General features: G+C 44.5%; 2 protein-coding genes and 1 non-coding gene across 4 annotated transcripts; all 3 read left to right on the top strand.

The window, feature by feature from the left end:
• Nucleotides 1-466: 466 nt before the first annotated feature.
• Nucleotides 467-2734, top strand: LOC127779139 (uncharacterized). Of its 2 annotated transcripts, none has more exons than XR_008018625.1 (2): nucleotides 467-1419; nucleotides 1605-2168. XR_008018625.1 is itself a non-coding variant. In XM_052305842.1 (2 exons), exon 1 carries the CDS (start codon nucleotides 476-478, stop codon nucleotides 1115-1117), a length of 642 nt encoding a protein of 213 aa, XP_052161802.1. In that variant the 5' UTR covers nucleotides 467-475; the 3' UTR covers nucleotides 1118-1161; nucleotides 1605-2734. The 2 variants fall into 2 exon arrangements, 1 of the variants encoding a protein (XP_052161802.1); XM_052305842.1 differs by having other exon boundaries at nucleotides 467-1161; nucleotides 1605-2734.
• A 12037-nt stretch (nucleotides 2735-14771) lies between these two features.
• LOC127779137 (uncharacterized) lies at nucleotides 14772-17145 on the top strand. The gene is made up of 2 exons (XM_052305840.1): nucleotides 14772-16695; nucleotides 16782-17145. Exons 1-2 carry the CDS (start codon nucleotides 15050-15052, stop codon nucleotides 16897-16899), a joined length of 1764 nt encoding a protein of 587 aa, XP_052161800.1. The 5' UTR covers nucleotides 14772-15049; the 3' UTR covers nucleotides 16900-17145.
• Nucleotides 17146-18963: 1818 nt separating this feature from the next.
• Nucleotides 18964-19035, top strand: TRNAG-UCC (transfer RNA glycine (anticodon UCC)). The gene has a single exon. It is a non-coding gene; the product is annotated as a tRNA-Gly (tRNA).
• The last annotated feature ends 1880 nt before the right edge of the window (nucleotides 19036-20915 follow it).

Raw genomic sequence — 20915 nt, 5'->3', positions numbered from 1 at the left:
CCCTTTTTTAATTTGTTATTCTTTTCTTTCCTACTTTAAATTTCAGTAAATACACGGAATACATCAATTTTTTCGAAAATTTATATCCAATAGGTTCTAAGAATATCATACTATTTGTAAGTTTTGATTTGATTTTTTTTCCTTTTTTATCGATTCAAATTTAAATTTAAAAGAAACTTATCGAAATCTCATATGACTTCTACTTCGAGTCTCGTCGAAACCTCAAAATTTCGCGGAATTCGAACTGTGAACCCTGTTTTTAGGACTATAACGCTAAAAATGAGAGTGAATTGTCACTTTCTATAGATTGCAACAAAATGAGTACTCACCGTATCAGCTTCTTGTGAGTACTCCTAGTCTACTCCATTGCGTGTGGCTTGTCTGATTCTCTCTTCTTCCGTTCTTCTCTATGATTTCTATATAAAAACCCGGCTTGGCGGGGCGTGGCTTTAACTGCCCACTTCTCCCGCCATAAATGGCCACCACCTCCTCCTCCACCTCCTCGTCTCCCCCTCCGCCGCCGCCGCAGGAGCTCGCCGGCGCCGGCGGCGAGCAGCGGCGGCCGCAGCAGCAGCAGCACCACCACCCGCTCCTCGCGGCTGCCGCCGCCGCCTCCCTCCTCGCTTTCCTCTACCTCCCGCGGCCGCTCCTCCCGCTCCTCCTCTCCCCCGCCTCCCTCTCCTCCCTCCTCGTCCTCCTCTCCCTCCTCCGCCTCGGCTCCCCGCCGCCTCCCCCCGCGGAGGCCACCCCTCCTCCTCCGCCTTCTCCGCGGGAGCGAGCCGTCCCGGAGGCCGCCGATACTCCTCCTCCCCCACCGCCGCCGACGGCGCCGACGGCGACGCCGCCCGAGCTCCCGAGCGTGTTCGTGGAGACGGAGTTCGCGTCGTCGTGGGCGGCGAAAGGGCGCGCGCTGGAGGTGATCCACGAGGAGTTCGAGGCGGAGTGGGGCCCGGAGGAGATGGGCCTCACGTGGACCTCCGACTCCGACTCGGACAGCTACAGCGGCAGCGACGACGACGACGTCGACGACTACCGCGACGGCGACGGCGACGGGATGATCGAGATCGAGCTGGAGGAGGACAACCTCATCGAGATCGACATCTCCAAGTGCCGGTGATGATGGATTGCCTACCTATTTTGCCCGGACAATCTTATTATCAGGTCTTCTTCTCTTTTTTTTTTCCTTGGGTATTTCTTGGTCCTTTGGGTTTGGTAATTTGATTTCTGACAAACAAATTAAAAAAAGTGTGCTGATTCGGCGTGTGAATTGGAGTTCTTGAAGTTAATTAGACGGCTTGAATTACTGGATTGCTGCAATGTACATATAGGATGGCGAGATACTGAGAGTGGGAAGAAAAAAAAAATGTTTGTTTGGTTCATCTGAGATTATGATAACTTCAGAATTCAGATCCTACTTCAGTAAGTACTTCTTGTGCTATGTTCGTCACTTGAAATCAAGTCTTGATGATTGCATTTGTCCCCCATTTTATCTGTGAAACCAAGCACTGTGACCCATTTTTTTTTTCATGATGCAATCTTTGAGTCCCACTTAACATTACAAGATTGGAATCCCTTTTTCTCTGAGAAAGTTGTAATGTCTGCAGCAAATTTATGGACTGATTTTGCAATTGTTCGGAGTCTTGATGATGCTGCGTCGATCCCATCTGGAGAAAAAGAGCCCCAGAAATTATTCGTGACTGATTGCATTTGTGGTAGCCTACTTGGTAGGTGGATGTATTGGCGTGGAAGTTGGCTTGCCACATTTGTTCAGACTTCATAACCCAATGCTACACAGTCATCGACCTACTAGCAGGAGTATGTGCATGCCCCTTCTGCAGAATCCAGCTCGAGAAGCAGCTGATGGGAATTCGGCTTCTGAATTCTAGGTTCATTTTCTAGATTGTATCTGTAGCTTCTTAGAATCTAGCTGCACTAATTGCCTGATTGGAGAAGCTTTTGATTATGAAAGAATTTGCTTCTACCAGAAGCTCTCCAAACAGGCACAAAAGCAGACAAGCAGTTGGTTGCATAGTAATTTTTGTTTTTCAGTTTATTTTTGGCTTCTACTTAATACTGCTGTACTACCTCCATTCTAAAATATAGCTATTTCTAGCACAGTGTCTTGTTCCAAAATAAAGCTATTTCTTCACCTACCTTCTTCTCTTAACCAATCACAACCATTCTTCTTCACCTACTTTCTCTTTTCAACCAGTCACATAATTTCTCTAATCATTTTTACTTACTTTTGTCAACCTTAAAAATGGCTATATTTTAGGACGGAGGAAGTAAAATATTGCCATTTCGCATAGTTTCAGCTTTCTGTTGTTCTGCTGTGAACTTGAAGTTTCTGCTTTCTGTCATTTCTGTGGTGAATTCGAAGTAAATTTGAGTCAAACAGGTCTTTCTCTTTCGTTGTATCTAGCATCCTCACAACCTAGCACAGGATGCATTGCTTTGATGCGCTGTTTTTGTGGAAGAATCTGAAGCTCAAGCATACCGAACCGACAGCTAAAGATCAAGCGCCGTCCCTGTCAAGCCGCACATGAGCATGCACTGCATCGATTCAGCGACCCTTGATCTCGACGGCATCCAAAAATTCAGATATTTCTTTTGGCAGCATATCCGCATAGAATTTCGTAGGTAGAGCAGCTGCGCATATCCTGTGTCACACCTAACTGGATTCTTGTCACTGACTGCATAAACAGCGTCCTCTTGTCGAGTACTTCCTCTCTTTTATATTATAAGATGTTTTTTTCTGAATATATTTATGCATGGATAAATTTATATATATGTTTAAATTTATACGGATGTTAATAAATTTATATGAGGGATGAAGGGATCAAAATCTCTTATAGTGTGGATCGGAGGGAGTACGAGTACATGCATTATAGACTTTCACAATGACCTGTGCAGAAAAAGAGAATGGAAAAAGTGAGATTGGAACATGGCAGTGAGCTTGCAGCTTGGCCCCGGTTGGAGGTTGGGTGGTCCGTGGTTAGGTCCACCGTCCACCGAACTGCTTCGCCTGATTCGGAGATTGGGCATCCATGTCAGGTTTTGGCCCATGAGATGTTTTGCCTCGGTTGGTGGGTTCAGGCATTCAGCCCATTGTTGGTGTTGGATGCTACTACTACATTAAGGAATAAGTTCACTTTGACTCCCTTAAATGTGACCCGAATCTAATTCATAACCCTAAACCCCTAAACTGTTAAAACCGGTGAAATTTGACTCCCTCAGCGGTTTTGGAGGGTGATTTTACTGACGTGGCGCCTACATAGCGATATTGACTGAGTCTTTGTTCCACGTGGCAATTATGTGGCATTAGAATTAAAAAAATACGTGGGACCCATTAGTCATTCACACAATAAAAAATTGAGCCTACTGACATATGGGACCTCCCCTGTCTCCTTCCTTCTTCCTCCTGCCTCTCTCCCTTCTCTCTCTCCTCCAATGCGCTGTAGCGCCTCGCCGCATCCGTGCTCGTCGTCGGCGCCAGCCTCGCCGCACCTCCCGCCAGCTGCTCCGCTTCGGCATCCGCGTGCTCATCCTAGAGGGTCGCGCCCGCCCAGGCGGCCACGTACTACTTTACCAAAAGTTTAGTTTCCAATCTAGTACTGTACTGATGACTGAATTTATCATCCTTGAGCCTGTATTATTCTACCCCTGAATTGTACTGTATGAGACTGTCAGTCACTCTGGTTATATTACAGTTTTTCGTTCTTTTTATTTGAAAGGTTTTGTATGACAGATTTTAGAGGCCATGTCTGAATATCTGCACCTATTTCCAGCAGACTCTTCAATGCCACGGGGTTCAGAATCTTCGGTTCGCATTTCCATCACACGGGAGAAGAGCAGAGCACGGTGCAGTGATGAGCTGCAGAAGCGTCGTCGTCGGCTTCGGCTGTACAGCACGGTGGCGCACCGGCGTTGGTGGCCAGCGGCGGTGGCCCGGTGTGAATATCGTGCGCCGCGTCGTCGAGCGGCTGACGCTGTCAGCTTTGCACAGCCGACAGTTTTGTCTCGTTTGCTTTTACTGCATTTTTTGTCGCCGTTCTGCACTGACAAGTCTGAAGTCTAGAACAGGGGGTGTTTGGGAGAGAGGATCGTAAGTCTTAGGGGGAGGGACTTATATTTAGCCGCCCCTCTCACCCAAACACCCCCTAATTCTAGCATGGGTCTATCCTGAACCTTGTGTTAGGCCTTTTCTTAGTTTCTAACTTTTATCTTCAAACTTTCAACTTTTTCATCACATTAAACTTTTCTACACATATAAACTTATAACTTTTCCGTCACATCGTTCCAATTTCGTCAAACTTTCAATTTTGGCGTGGAACTAAACAAAGACTTAAGCTGTATTTAGTTCTACGCTAAAATTAGAAGTTTGACTAAAATTAGAAGTTTATGTGTGTAGAAAAGTTTTGATGTGATGAAAAAGTTGAAAGTTTGAAAAAAAAGTTGAGAACTAAACCAGGCGATAGTGTGTCTCAAAGCTCAGAGGAAGTGCTACCAGAAACTGGAGTTGATCGCTTGATCGTTCATGGCGGAGTCAGATATGGTGTACTTCTTGCATATTACGGCCAAATTATCATGCCGTGGCAGGATGTCATTTTCAGAACAAATCCTCGACAACTTTTTAGCAGCATCCAAACTGAATTCCCTTTGAGGAAGATGGGAGTTATTTCCCCTTCGAATTTTCAGCTTTTCATCGCATCAACTACAATTCACGTGGAAAGAGGATCTGCCCTTTCTTTGCAAAATGTTGGGTTGCGTCAGATACAAGGATGAAGGATTCTTACGAAAGTTGAAGGGGAAATAATTCCATCTCTTAAAGAGAAAATACTCTTGTTTTTCCATGCTATAAAATAAAATAAAGTAAAATAAAAAATATGAATTATTTTTACAACATACTCCCTCCGTCCAAAAAAAAGGCAAACCCTGGATTTCTGTATTCAACTTTGACTGTCCGTCTTATATGAAATTTTTTTATAATTCGTATTTTCATTGTCGTTAGATGATAAAATATGATTAATATTTTATGTGTGACTTGTCTTTTTAATTTTTTTTCACAATTTTTTTAAATAAGACGGACGGTCAAACGTTGGGCACGGAAACCAGGGTTTGTCTTTTTTTTGACGGAGGGAGTAGATTAATATGTAATATATCGCTTCACAGCAAACAAGTTCAAATTTGATATTTATAAATTATAAAAAATAAGCATGTATTTGTTTTCGTACAACTTGTATATATTGAATTTATGTTATATATTGGTCCATCTTATTATTCTTTTTAGATTTTTTAGACTATCTATTATATACTAAAAGTCCATTAAACTTCCTATAAACACTCTCATACCGCCAAGTGGCACCCTATACACGCTCTCAAGTTGTCAAATGGCACTCTAATAAATAAAAATCCAACCATCTATTGTTTGGATGGTTAGATCTATTTTGTAAAAAAAAAAACATCTGAAACCAACATATACGGTACCAACGTACAAACGTACGCATCTACTGTACTGTACGTACTTCCCTTCTGTCTTTCCTTTGTTATTTTCTATTTTATGAGAAACTAAAATCAAAATTATTCTTATAGGCAAAAAAAATTACAATTAGACCAACTACTAGGTCTAGCAGTCCTCCCTCCGTCACTTTAAATATCCTACGAACGCTTTTAAATCGCTACATGGTGCTATTAAATTAGAGAAAGTATTAAAAAATCTTAAAAAATACAAAGAAGCCAACATCCAATTTCTACTTAAATTGATGGATTTAGGTTGTTAGATTTTTTTAATAAAAAATCCCAAACCTCTCTCTCCACCCCCTTGCAGTGTTAAAAACCATTACACATTTTATAAACACCTTTAACTACTATATTTAACATACTTAAATTAAATAAAATCTTAGAAATTTCAGAAAAAGACTATTATATACTAAAAGTTCATTAAATATCCTATAAATACTCCTAAGCCACCAAGTGGCACCTTACAAACGCTCCTAAGTTATCAAGTGGCACTCTAATTTGACCATCGTTTTTTTATTTAAATCAGTGATCCATTATTTTATTTTAGAAGGTTAGATTTTTTTCTGAAAAAAAAAAAGCACACATCCGGAACCTCCCCATCACGAAGGTCCCAACAAGCTATCTTCATGACAAATTAAAATCAAAATTATTTTTACATTAAGAAAACCACAAATAGAGCTCCACCGATTAGGTCTAGCAGCTCTCGCTTTGTCACTCTAAACATACTACGAATGCTACTAAGCTGCTGCATGGTACTACTAAATTAAAGAAAATACTAGAAAATCCTAAAAACACACAAAGCATTCTGTATCGATTTGTTAATTTTCTAATAAGAAGACAACCCAAACCTTCCTCCCTCCCTCCCATCCCCATGCGGTGTTAAAATCTATTAAACATCTTATAAATGCTTCTAATCTGCTATATGACGTTCTTAAATTAAAGAAAAATCTTAGAAATTTTGGGGAAAAAAATATTCCAACAATCGGATTTGACATAAATCGATGGACACATAATTTTAGGTCATTAGATATATTTTTTTAAAAAGAACACCCTAAACCTCCTTCGCTCCCTCCTTCTTTTCAGCATACGGTGTTAAAAGTTCATTACACATCTTCTATATGCTCTTAAGAAAACAAAACATCCAACCATCGGTTTCGACATAAACATCTGACACATTATTTTAGGTTGTTACATTAATCATTTAGAAAAACATCCCAAACCTCCCTCCCTCCCTACCTGTGTACAACGTGCACCATTCTTCTCTCTATTTTTATCTCCTTGACAATTAAAATTATCCATATGGGCCAAAAAAACACAAATGGACCTCCATCTATTACTTATATCCCGTTAGGCATCTAACCACTTTGTACCAACTTAATTAATTTCTCTTAACATGCATATGAAGGCTACGAACCTATACAAATTGACCTTGATACTTTTAAAATAGTCTTTTTAGGAGATAAATAAATACTTTTAAGAGAGATGATCATAGTATCCGAATTACACATATGATCTATGAAGTCACTAATCATAGTAGGTATTTATCTAGCAATATAGACAACATGTTGGAAAGTGTGGTTGGTTGAACATAGCATGTAGGTTGTACCTAGAAATCTTAACAGCGAAACAACCGGCCTTAGCAATAAATCAAGTCAGTTCCTTATAGGAATTAAAGACCATGTCCATTTTTTTTATTTTTTTGTTAAACTTGCTGCAGTACATTGTAAAGTTTTGACGTAGAACAATCTAGAAACATATATTTGTTATAAGACAATCCACTTTGATTAGCTAAATATACTATGACCATTACTTCAATATTTCATGAGAGAAAATTTAGAACGTATGTCTTTACCCCCATGCCAAGTAATATGCACTAATATTTTCGTCCCAAATTGGAAAGATCAAATCATTTCAAGGATAATTCATAGAATGAAAGTATCCAAAATAAAAAATAAAAATGGACATAAAATAAATTGAAAATTGAACAAATGTCGCTGGATTTAAAACCCATATTTAATAAAAAAATTCAAACATTTTACAAGGACCGTGAGAATGAAAAAAAAATATAATTTTAAAATACAATCAAACAAAAAAATATTATTCGATTTCTTTTGGGGTTGTAAGATATCCTTCTGACGAGTTAAAATACCCTAAATTTTCTCATAGAAATCACCTCCAATGTTTCGACACAATATTTTCTCATCAATTCAAAACCGCATGATCTCAAGTAATTTTATTTTAGAATTTATATATAGCAAGGATAATTATAAAAAGAATAACCAGTGTCCAAAGCACACAAAATAAGTTTAATTTTAGTTTCCACATGCACAAAAATATTCGTAATAAAATTTCTCTCACATTATATAAGAAGGTGCCCGCGCATCTGCGCGGGCTACCATTCTAGTTTAAATAACAGGTGCAAAATGAAGAGATATCCCTTAAGGAATGGAAATTCACTATTCACCTCCAAAATTGTAGCATGTATATATATTCTTATTTATCTCCGTCGTTAAAAAAAAAACGACTTGTGGGAATGGTTCTGGACAAGAGACGGAGGTAGTATGTGTTTTGAGTTGTGATTCTCTCTATGCATGTGCACTTGAATTCAGAATTGTCTCATGTGTATCTTTCTTTGTTTTTGTCTGAACAAGCAATTGCATCAGGACATTGTAAGGCATTGCCAATTTTTCTGTCTAATCTTTTCTGCTAGATGATTTGTACTCTCAAACCTAAAAAATATTCTTGGCTTCATCCATTCGTCTGCCTCGCTTTCTTGAGTGCATACCGATCTTGTGTTGGGATTGAAGCAGAGCATGTGAAATGGCCTTGATGCAACAAGTTAATCACTTTTCTATTGCCAAATGTACCAGGTACTTGATTGAACTCCTTGGGCTGTTTATTGGCTGTGAAGAAATCATCAAAACAGCCCACTACAGTTTATTTAAAACTTATATAACCCTGCTTATAGTTCACGGTAGCATCACTTGGACCCCAAAGATCCTGTGCACAATTAATATTGTTCTAAGAACAGTGTGGCCTAGGTTTCATCAATTTCGGATCTCGATTATTCATTCTATTCCATGATCTTGCTTCATGATCTGGCATGTTGTCACCAAGAATATTATCTTTTTTTCAACTGCAATAAAGTAATAGCTAAACAAGCAATCTGAATTAAAAAAGTTATTGACATTTATCTACGTATTACAGTATTATCTACGTATTTAGCAACAGATAAGAAAATCTTTAGAAATTATCATGTTAATTGGAGGAAAAGAAAAATATCAACATGGTTGATTGTGGCAGCACTCATAGCCGCATTATATTGATTTATTATAAATTATAGTAACTCAGTTACTTCATATACAAAAGTAAACTTATTTTATAATGGAGGTAGTTATTGTTATAGAATTGTACAACAATATGTTTGAAACAACTATATAGCAATAAACAACCCGTGAACCGAGCGTAACTCAATTAATTAGATTCCTTCACTTCCTTGTGATAGAACCTACTCATCCGGATTCAAGTCCTAAGCTGACATGCATGGGTGCTTATATTTTATATTTAAAGCTAATTATTCTTTCAAAGAAGACAATGTACCCATTGACATCAAGACACCTATGGCGACTTTATCAATATAAGATATGCTAGTTAGAGCTTCTAAAAAAATATTAATACTCATGTGAAGAAATAATATAGATCTTTTATTTTTGGAAAACACTAAAGGATGGAGCTAGTCCCTGTGACCACGCGTGGTATGCGTAACTGCGCGAGGCGCGCAGCCAACACTCCTCCCCGATAACGAGCTTGTTCGCACCAGGAACGGCACAAGTGACGGTGGTATGGGAGCAGATGTCACGAAGAGGTCCTTCTACGTGCCGAGGTGGTGGACCTCAAGCTGCCCTATCTCCTCTCCCCCTCTTAACTCAGGTCTGACACCGATGGGTATCAGTTGGTACCGATTGATCGGCTTGGTACTAACAAGTACCAGATCTGGCATCGATGAGTACCAGATATGACACGTATATAGGATCATCATGTCCGGATGGAATGACATTGCTATAGCGGTCTCTTTTTTCTTTGTTTTGAGAAACGTCAAGGGGTCTTCTGGCTAACTCCACAAGGTGGTGTGCTAGATGATCTGGGTTCGAAGCCTCACCCCTTCTAATTATTTGATATTAAGTCCTTCCCTAATATTCATGTCTTTTATAGCGGTCTCTTTTTTTTCTCTTTACTCTGATTGATGATATATAAACAGCCAACTCAATTACTAGTAGTAAATGGACCCTTGTGAATTCCGATCAATTCTACTACCATTTCTACCTGTAGTAGTACTCGCTTGACAATCCTCGATAAGGCACAAGTCTCCGATCCTTAACTTGAACTAGCAACACTAATGAAAAGTTGGATAGAGTGCTAAACTGCTAATGAACACTAAAGATGGTTCATAATCCATTGGTTCGAAAGACGCATGGTTCATTGGATCATGAAGCAGCCAGGGACAATCTGCGACAACTCAAGTATGTATGAATGCATGATGGATCAATGGTTGGTGGCTGTTTGCTTTCAGTTGGTTAAATGAAGCTAACAAACACTCTCCATAAGTTTGCCAATAATGTTTTTGCTAAACTTCAGCAGTACTGGCCCAACTATGTCGATCTGTCTCTCTTGGTTTTTCATAGTGAAAGGCAGCTACCACACAATCTTACTAAAGATGGTAAAAGCAATGCAAGGATCAGATTTGAGTAACACCCTTGTGTTACTTTGGATTACATGCCTTTTTCTTAACCTATTCTTGAGTAATTAATAGGGACCATTGGATGGCATCAACTGTCAAAGTTTGTCCTTTCTAATCATGGTTGTTTCAGCATTAACTGCATTACATCTTTAGACATTTCTAGCAGTGTTGTGACAAAAGCATTGAGCCACTCAAAGCACCTACAGAAGCAGGCCCTAGGTTTGACAATTAGAGGCCAAAATCTTTTCCGATGATCCATGTCAATTCAAGTCAATGCATTCCAGCAATTCAGCAGGAGATATTGGCTTACAAACTTTATTCTTCTCAAGAAAGTGGAGCCTTTTCTTGTTCATGAACAAACTTTTGATACTGCATTCTAGTATGACTTAGCCTTTTTCTTTTTCTTGATCTTCTTTTCTTCTTCCTAAACATTAATTTACTAGCGACATTGGTACTTTGTCACATGCAACTACTTTTCTTGGGACCAAAAAACTTTAGGTGTGCACTTTGTAAGCCACTAGCTATGATGAGAATTGAAGAGTAAATTCAGCAATCACGTGTTGCAAGTAAATCACTCTCTTTTCCACTCCACCTTACACTGCCTTGTCCATTTGTCCAAACCATGTAATGGTAGTACTACGTATTTGTAGAAGTATTAATCCAAGATTCTGAAGATAAAACAGTGTCGGCTAGAATTTGATGGTCTTCTGTTTCCTGGCCAATTTCCAGTGGTCCCATTCTGAACTTGATTTATTTTTCTATATGGAGATATGGCCTCTTATCCTTCTAAAGGGCAGAACAGTACTAGTATATCATTTCAAGCATACGTGACCACTACAATTGCAATTGGAAGAAACAATTATTGATTTTATCACTAATATTCTGCATGTCTACAGTTGCAGTCATGTGGAAGAGGGGAGAACCCCAGCTTGTATGGGCTCATAGAATCCAACAAGAAGAATCGACTGTGACAGTGCAAAATCATGACGAGCTGGACTCATTTCTGCTCTCTGATGGAATGTTTTGATCTTCAGTTCGCTACAGCTTCAGAAATCACAGTGACCTGGGCATGCGTGATGCATGAACACTGAACTGAAACCAATTGGCTAGCTACTAGTTATTTGCCTCACATGACTGAAAATTCTTCAGATCTTCAGAAAGAAGAAAAAGAAAGGGCCTTTTTCTTCTCAGCAAGGGCAAGCCTCCTGTGTGCTTCGTGTGATCTTTGCCATGCAAATGAGCAAATTTTTGTTCATCTTTTCTTCTTCTACTCTCTTTCTTCCTTCAAATCCACCCTATCCATGCTACCTAAAGTATACTAAAGTTAGCTTCTCTCGTGAGAGACAGCACAGCTAGCCCCCATGGGAGGTGCAGCCAAATGAAGAGCTCACATGGGCGCCAAAAAGGACAAGCTAAGCTACCACCCTGATGGATTCCCAACGCCGAGATGAGGAGATTGATATGAAATGTTGTTCTAGAATATATGTTTGCAAGCTCACCGATGAATCCTCCAGTCACTTGGCCTCTTTGGCATCGAGTGGCATGCAGCTTCAGGCTTCAGAAGTTTCAGATTTTCAGTGCACATTTGCATGCTTGCTCAGTGGCTCATGATTCCTGTGACTGAGGCCTGGGCTGTGCTCCTGTTGACCTGTGACACTATTTGATCGCCTTTGCCATGATGCCCATTCGGTGGTGAGTAAACTGGATGAACCTGTGCCCTACTTGCTAGCTGCATCTGAAATTACTACATCCAAGTTGTAAATTGTAATGATGTTACGCTTTTTCCCGTGATCTTGCATGCAGGGTTTGGTTTTTTTTAGTTGTTTGTTGACACATGGGAGAATGATTGTAGGGGGTGGATTGTGTTATTATACATCACTTGACTAAAATAAATCAACTGAACTATTACTTACAAGTGGATCTTACAGTAGGTTCGGCTCATGTGAAGAGTTTTCTCTATCGCCAGCTTTCTCCATTGTCTCGTCGTTTATCTATTAAAAAAGGAATTGCTAAATAGCATTTTACAGAAAATCTTGTAAATTTCTGACCTTATAATTGCTTCACGTTTTGTGCATCGGCGACCTCTGCTCCTCCTCCAATTCTGACGATGAGTTAGGGTTTAGGGTCTCGGGTTGGGGTGGGGGAGGGAGATAGGGGCTAGGCTTAGAGGGATGACCGTGGGAGGCGACGGCCCAGCGGCGGGTGATGGATATGGACGGGTGGCAAGGCATCGGCGATGGTGCCGAAGCCTCAGGGATGTAAAAGGGCGGCAGGGCACCGTTGGTGGTGGGGCAAAGCAAATCTTGTGATGAGGAGGCGGATCGGGTAATGGGGATTCACATGTCTTGAGGAAGGGAGGATGGATAGGGGGAAGGGTGCTCACTAGTGCCGTTGATACCCTCCAGGCTCTGGCCAACCGAGAGGCGGCATGGTGGGGCGATGGTGACGGCAGCCGAGGGTATCTAGCAAGTAGCACTCGATCCCAATTCATCGTGGCCATGCTGGATAGCTGAAGCGAGGAGGGGTAGGCTTAGGTTTAATGTGTATTGCACGAATCTTTAAATCATTCGATGGTTCAAAATTCGAAGATTTTTAGTCGGGTTTTATGTCAAATACCATACCATAATAATGATGGTCCCTCAAAAAAAATGTCATTGTTTGGCTGAATTTGCATTCGTACTTGCTACTAGTGCTCATTGGAGAAGCCATGTCCTAGATCGGATTAATTCAAGTTTTTAAGCAAAGGTTAAGTACAAATTTAAGGTATCTCCAGCATTGTATTCCTGCAGGTGTTATTGCACTAGATCTTTGAAGCAAAGGATTAGTTGGGCCTTGGTTCCCCGTAACTCTCTCAGCACAGCCGTAGGGTCAGGAGTCTTCAAATTTATCATTTAAAGTATGTCTATTTCATTTTTACATGTTTTGACTGACGATAAAAGATAATAATTCACACTTCAACATACTCTTCCAATTATCTGTGAGCATGGGCTCGCTCAGGCCTTAGAACAACGTACGATTGGTGGCTATAATAATTTTCCGTGTTTAGATTTCTAAGTTGGAATTCAAATTAAACTTGAAACCTCTTAGCATTGTAGCATGTTGAAATGTATACACCATGCTAGAATTCAAATTCGAACTCTGAAATATAAACGACTCTTGTTAATTAAAGTTAGTGGGGGTAAAGTAACTTAGAGTACTATGTACACAAGCAAGATGAGTAAATGACCTGTATTGGATAAAAAAAGTTTGGGACAACGTACTAGGGACCTAACACAGTACATGTGTGTACACCCATTTCTTTCTCTCTTTTTTTTTGCCAAAGAAAGGTAGATAGATGCAAATGTGAGATGAAGACTTAGAGTAATTTAAGAAAAAACTATAAATATCTTGACAAAACTATCATAAAACTATAGACTATAAGCCATGATACTTTAAATTTAAATTACACATTTAACTTTACATGTATCATGAAACTATTTTTAAGCCATGGTATATAGCAAATAAACATATTTATCACATAGCGCGGTAAAATTGGTGGCAAAAAAACCTGTTCATCCGGAGAATGTTGACTATTTTGATAAAGTTGGGGAGCTTGAAATTAACAAAAGAAAAGTAAAATACTTAACTTTTCATACTGCTAATATTGCCTTCATAGTAAATTGATCAATCATTTGTTATGCAATAAAAACTATACGTTACAAGGCAAATAGAATATATACTCCCTCCGTCCCATAATGTATAGGATGAGATCCTAGGACTATAGGATGTGATTAGACCTATCCTAGGACTACGAATCTGACATGTCTCATGTTTAGATTCGTAGTCCTATGATGAAATCTTATATTAGATTGCTATATTATAGGACGGAGGGAGTATTAGATATGTTATGAGTATATAAGAAATATAAGTATGATACCACTGTCTTTTTATAAAAAACAAATCTCCCCATAACAAGGCTACTGTGCTGATCGGCGCTAAGACAGAATATTAGCGTTGTGACATTAATATAGACAACTATTTTTGTGCTTTTTCACCTGCCAATTACCAAACAAGTACGTACTCCCTCCGTTTCAAAATATTTACACCGTTGACTTTTTAACACATGTTTGACCGTTCGTCTTATTCAAAAAAAAATTAAGAAATATGCAAAACTATATGTATACATGAAAGTATATTTAACAATAAATCAAATGATATGAAAAGAAAAAATAATTACTTCAATTTTTTAAATAAGACGAATGGTCAAACACGTACTAAAAAGTTAACGGTGTCAAACATTTTGAAACGGAGGGAGTATATAGTACTATCACAGTACTACCACCAAAATCAATCCTTCGGATCATTTTACCACCGTCCGTTCATAACACCCATGGCTTTGGCACCACACGACACAATCTGCGTACGCGCAGCATTTTTTCGGGTGTGTCACGCGATCCGTACCCGAGGCGGCGAGCCACGCCAAGCACAGCGCGCGTCCCGCCACGCCACCCCACTGTTTCATTCCCTCGTGGCGCGCTTCCTTCTTCTCCCGCGCCCGGCGCCCGCACCGAACCAAACCTCGCCGATCCCCAGGTCAGCCTCCTCCTCCTTCGTCCTCACTCCACTCGCACGCTGGCGCATCTCCCCACGACGGTGGGCGCCACCGCCCACCTCCATTAACCCACCACCACCACCATTGCCAGTTACAGCTATCACACGTACTTATACCTCCGCCGCTTCTTCCTCTTCCCTCCCATTTCGCGCATTTGCAAGAATGCGTCGTTGAGCTTAGCGGGTGAGGTGGTCGGAGGCATGGGAGAAGAGGCGGCGACGGCGGCGGCGGCGGAGCGAGATGAGCAGGGGAGTGTCACGGCGGCGCTCGACGCCATTACCGGTTTGGTGTCTGCCTCCTTGGCCGCTTCGCTCTTCCCGTACAAGTGGCAGCTCATCAGGGACAGGCTCAACCGGCTCCACGCCGGCCTCGCCGACATAGCCACCGGCGGCGGTGAAGGCGGCGAGGGGCATGGGGCGTTGGCGGGGGTTCTTGGGGCGGTGGTGGAGACGGCGAGGGAGGCGTCGGAGCTGGTGCCGAGGAGCCAGGGGAGGCACTACGGGGGAGGGAAGCTGCGGCTGCGGAGCGACCTCGACGTCGTGGCGGGCACGCTCGACGCGCTCGTGGCGCGGGTGGACGAGGTGTACGCGTCGGGCGCGCTGACGCGGGCGCGGGCGCTCGTCGTGTCGAGGCCCTGCGCCGGCGCCAGCCGCGACGACGTGCGGTTCTACGTGCGGGACCTGTTCGCGAGGCTCAGGGTGGGCGGCGCCGAGATGCGGGGGGAGGCCGCCGCCGCGCTCGCCGAGGTGCTGCACGACGACGAGAAGTGCGTCCGCGTCGTCGTGTCCGACGTCGCCGACGGCGTCGGCGTCCTCGTCTGGCTGCTCGAGTGCCCCGACGCCTGCGTCCAGGAGGAGGTCCTGGAGGCCGTCTCCGTGATCGCCGGGTTTGAGGCTTACAGAGGCGACCTTGTCGTCGGCGGCGTCATCGCTCCGGTGATCCGTGTCCTCGACAGCGCCGGGGGCAGGCCCTCGGCGAAGGAGCGGGCGGCGCGGTTGCTGTGCAAGCTCACCGAGAACTCCGACAACGCGTGGGCCGTCGCCGCGCACGGCGGCGTCACGGCATTGCTCAACGTCTGCGCCGACTACACCGCCAGCGGCGGCGAGCTCGTGTGCGCGGCTTGCCGTGTGCTGAGGAGCCTCGCCGGCGTCGACGAGATCAGAAAGTACATGGTGGCCGAGGCCGGCGCGGCGCCGGTGCTCGTGTCGCTCTGCCGGGGCGCCGCGGACGAGGCGGCGCAAATCCAGGCGATGGAGCTCCTCGCCGCCATCGCCTCCGGCGACAGCTCCGTCAGGGAGGCCGTGCTCCAGGAAGGCGCCGTCGAGTCCCTGGTCAGCGTGCTCGACCCGGCCTCCCCGCGCTCCTCCAAGGCGCGGGAGGTCGCGCTCCGCGCCATCGACGCGCTCTGCCTCTCCTCCCCACCCTCGACATCCCGGCTCGTCGCCGCCGGCTTCCTCGACCGCGTCCTCGTTTTCCTCCGCAGCGGCGACGCCACGCTGCAGCACTGCGCCCTGAAGGCGGCGCACCGGCTGTGCCACGCCTCGGAGGACACCAAGAAGGCCATGGGCGACGCCGGGTTCATGCCGGAGCTCGTGAGCATCCTCCACGCCGCCAAGTCGCTCGAGGCGCGGGACATGGCGGCGGAGGCGCTCTGCGCCATGGTGTCCGTGCACCGCAACCGGAAGCGGTTCGTCCAGGAAGACCGCAACGTGGCGCAGGTACTGCAGCTGCTCGGCCCCGACGACGAGAAGCTCTCGCCGGCGAAGCGCTTCTTGCTCTCCACCCTGATGCACCTCAGCGACAGCACCTCCGGCCGCCGGAAGATCATGTCATCGGAGCATCTCAGGCAACCAACAAATCCTCAAACAAATTCTCGCCAAATTCCTCGTTTTCAAACACTAATGGTCATCAAATTGGGTCCGAAAATGGCAGGAATCTCGAGAGGCTAGCAGAGACGAACGTGACGGACGCCAAGAAGATCGTGAAGAAGCTTGGCGGGAGCAAGCTCAGGAACATCTTCCATGGCATCTGGAGCCTGCAGAAAGCTTGACGACGACAAGAACCAGCTCACCGCTAGTACTATACTACTGCTCGTATGGCCTTAGCTAACACACATGTTCGCCTCATGTTTTTTTGTAACCGTGAATGGACGAATCAATCCCAAGTGTATTCTACTACTCCACTCGATGATGAATTCTTGATACTCAGAGAACTCATCACTCATCCTCTGTGTATACTAGCTCATCTCATCCGTGTCAAATAAAAGTACAAAAAAAAAATCCATTCGAGAAAGCAATTTCATGCTGTGAATGGCATCTGCAATTCAAGAAAGTAATTTCTCATTATGCATAAGATGATGATTTTCCTGAGCATATTCCCTGCAGTATGATTTGAGGAGGGGGCAGGATGGGTCGTCATGAGCTCGATTGATGATGGGAAAACCAAAACACTGTGGATGTAGGATGGCGAACTCGATCGATCATTCATTCAGAGCTTGCACAATTGCAGTTGTAGGGTCGACTCGGCGTTATGATCTTTTTTGCAGTACCACTGGGCACAGTGCCGATGCGTTATGATCTCAATAACTTGGCCGCTTTCTTCACCCAACATGCAGATATACTTATTGCACGCTTCATCGATCGGCATCTGGCCTTCTTTTCTCTGACGAACTCCGTTGCCATATGCTCCTGAAGGCTGAACTGCAGCTTGTTAAGGCTGTGTTTAGATTCAAAGTTTGGATCCAAACTTCAGTCATTTTCCATCACAACAACCTGTCATACACACACAACTTTTCAGTCACATCATCTCCAATTTTAACCAAAATCCAAAGTTTGCGCTGAAAAACACAGCTTAAATGTAACCGTAATCGAGTGTGTTGTGCTACTGCATTTCTGGTCAAAGGAAGGCAGGTTGCAGATTCCAGATTCCCTGCCTGATCTTGGAAGATGCTGCAAGCCTGCAATTCTGCAAGGCTTGATGAGTCATTTTCTATTGTTCCTTTATGCTGGCAAAAGGCAGGGAAGGAAACTGACGCGGTGAAGTGAAAGATCTTGTCGTCAGTTTCTCTTCAGAATCCGAACTGTTCCAGGCTTCCAGCATTTATCGATTCGCTGAAGTAACCAATCCTTTTTTTTCTTGAGTTGCTCGTAGTTCGCTGTCAGGGACTAACTGAACGGATGAGACACAGTTAAGCACGTACTAGACCATCTCATTAGTATGATCGCTGCATTTCCCGGATCCTGTCCCCCTCTGAACCCAACAAGTCAACTAAAAACACTGTAGTGGCATTCACTTGCTTCAAGCTTCGGACAAGATCATTCAGCATGACGGATGTGAGCCGAGATAGCAGCTGCCCAACCTCTTTAAACTTTTATCACATCGCTTCTGACATTATAGTGGTAGAGTGATGGACAAATGAAGCAAAGATACATGGCATATTTGTGTAGCCAAGACTCTTTTTTTTCTTCTTTTTTGACTGTGGTTAGTTTGTTCGTTGGTCATCAGTCAGATGAGCTACCTTTTCAAGCAGATAACACAAAGCGCGCTACCTTTTTTTTATGCAGCCATTACTAAGCAAAACAAAGAGGTTTAGTGTAGTAACAATGGGAACATCCTTGGTGAATGCTAATGGTAAACTAGACTGTCTTGTACTTTTCCATTGCCTCGTCAGTTGCATTGTGGCTTTGGTCCTGATGATAAGCAAGATGTCTCCCAAGGAAGTTGCATTTGAGGGGCCTTTTTCTGAAGCAACCAATATTGTTTTGTTTAAAACGTCAATGCAGGATTCTGTATGTGTTTTATGTATAGATTAACCACAAAAAAGATGTCATGGAAGACAGTGAGATGATTGTTGAGTTAGGTTGCCTACCTCATTGACAAGGTTATTTGCTGGAGTGTTTATTTTTCTTTTCTTGTCTTCTGTTTATGTCTGCTTTAGTCGCTTGACGACCTCAACGAAGACCAAAACTAGGATAATATAAAAGTCAGCGGTAGTTTGGCATTTGGGCTTGGAAAAATCAACCAGGTGTTTCACCTTAGAGAAGGACTTGTACTGTTGTGCAACGCGCCGTAATTATAAAATTTTAAAAAATTACGATTCCCAATATCAGCGAAAGCGTTTGTAGTCCAACGGTTAGGATAATTGCCTTCCAAGCAATAGACCCGGGTTCGACTCCCGGCAAACGCAAATTTTTTGGCGGAATGGGCTAAAACCATTTTCCTTTCTGCAAAATGGGCCGGGATTTCAGCCCATTCAAACTAGGACTGAGTAGTTGGAAAAAGTACACGCTAGGTCCCTCAACTTATTAGCCAGATACAAAATCGTCCCTCAACCGCAAAACCGGATATCGGTGTCCCCCAACTTACAAAACCGGTCACAGTAGGCCCCTCGGCGGTTTTGTCCCACGTGGCGGTTGACTCAGCGTGGGCCCCCACATGTCAGTATGACATGTCATCTTCTCTATGTCCCCTCTTTTCTCGTCTCTCTCTTCAATCTGTTGCTCGGCACGGCGAGGCGACGGTGGTCGCGACTCCGGCGGTGAAGGGCGGTGGCCGGCCCAGAGCTCGCCGGGGCAAGACAGGAGAGGCGACGTGCGAGCTCAAGACGTGGTTCTCCGGACAACTCCACGCGGAGACGACGCCGGGCTGCGGGCGAGAGCGGCGATGGGCGGGCGGCGGGCGAGCTCCAGGTCACTCCGTGCGCGCCGCATCACTGGGGGCGCAACGACTTGTGGGTGTGGGCGGCCGCCCTCCTCTGGCTTTGCCTCCTACTCCCCGCACAACGGGTGCGGACTGGGCGGCGATGACGACGACTCGCCCTCCTCATCTCCCCGTCTCCCTCCGGCCTCCTCTCCCACCTCTCCCGCCAATGCGGTCGGCTCTCCCCCACTCCCGCGCTGCATCCAAATCGAATTGAGATTTGAGATAGTGAGAGAGCACCATTTGAGTTGAGATGGACGACGTTGGCGGTGGGAAGGTGAAGAAGGCGGCGGGCGGGAGGAAGGCCGGCGGGCCAAGGAAGAAGGCGGTGACGCGCTCCGTCAAGGCCGGGCTCCAGTTGCCCGTCAGCCGTATCGGGCGCTACCTCAAGAAAAGCCGGCCGGTCGATCTCCTCTCCGCCGCTCCTTCCCCATCGGCCGTGCCGACCCTCTTCCACACCGCGTCGATGATGCCACCGACCCTCTTCCGCACTGCGTCAGTGACGCCGCTGCTGCCGCTGCCGCATCGGCCCTCCTCTCCGCATCAGTTATGATGGCCGCAGCCGCGCGCCGCCGTCGCCGACCGCACGAGGGGGACGGGGAGGCCGGCGAGCTCGCACCGCGCTAAGCCCGTGTGCCGCCACCCAGGAGCCGCCGTCGCTGGCTGCACCACCCTTCGGCCGCGCGCGCCGCCGACTTTGCGAGAGCAAAGAGCGAGAGGAAGGAGAGAAAAAGAGAAAGAGAGAGAGAGGGTGCTGACGTGGTCTCCATAACATGTGGGGTCCATGTGGGTCCCACGCTGAGTCAGCCGTCACGTGGGACAAAACCAGGGTCAAAACCGCCGAGGGTCCTATTGTGACCGTTTTGTAAGTTGGGGGACACCGGATGTCCGGTTTTGTGGTTGAGGGATGTATCTGGCTAACAAGTTGAGGGACCTTGCGTGTACTTTTTCCCTGAGTAGTTCACATCTGGTCAGTTGAGATGGGCCAAAGCCCAAAATGGCAAAATCGTGCAATGTCTGGTCTTCCTCTTCTGGGGCTCTCAAACGTCTCGGCTTCTTCTGCTCTCATTTCTTTCTTTTTGTCAGCTCATTATCAACTATCCAATTGCAAATATGCCGCTCGAATAAACCAAACGATGGGGCTGTAGCCTTCTTCTTACTATACTTTTTTTTTGACAAAAACATAATACAAACTCATGTGTTTATATACACATCACTGCTACCAGTACCAGCAAGACTGGGCAAAAGTTTGATGCTAAAATGACATGATCACCTCAAGGTCATTCCATGCATCTTGCATATCATGTCCCACTCCCACAAAAATGCAATATTGGCAAGATTTGCAGGTGGCCTAACCACTCAAATGGA

The sequence above is a fragment of the Oryza glaberrima genome, chromosome 7 (genome assembly GCF_000147395.1).
Source record: "Oryza glaberrima chromosome 7, OglaRS2, whole genome shotgun sequence".
In the NCBI taxonomy this organism is placed as follows: Eukaryota; Viridiplantae; Streptophyta; class Magnoliopsida; order Poales; family Poaceae; genus Oryza; species Oryza glaberrima.
This window is presented reverse-complemented; position numbering and strand designations above follow the sequence as displayed.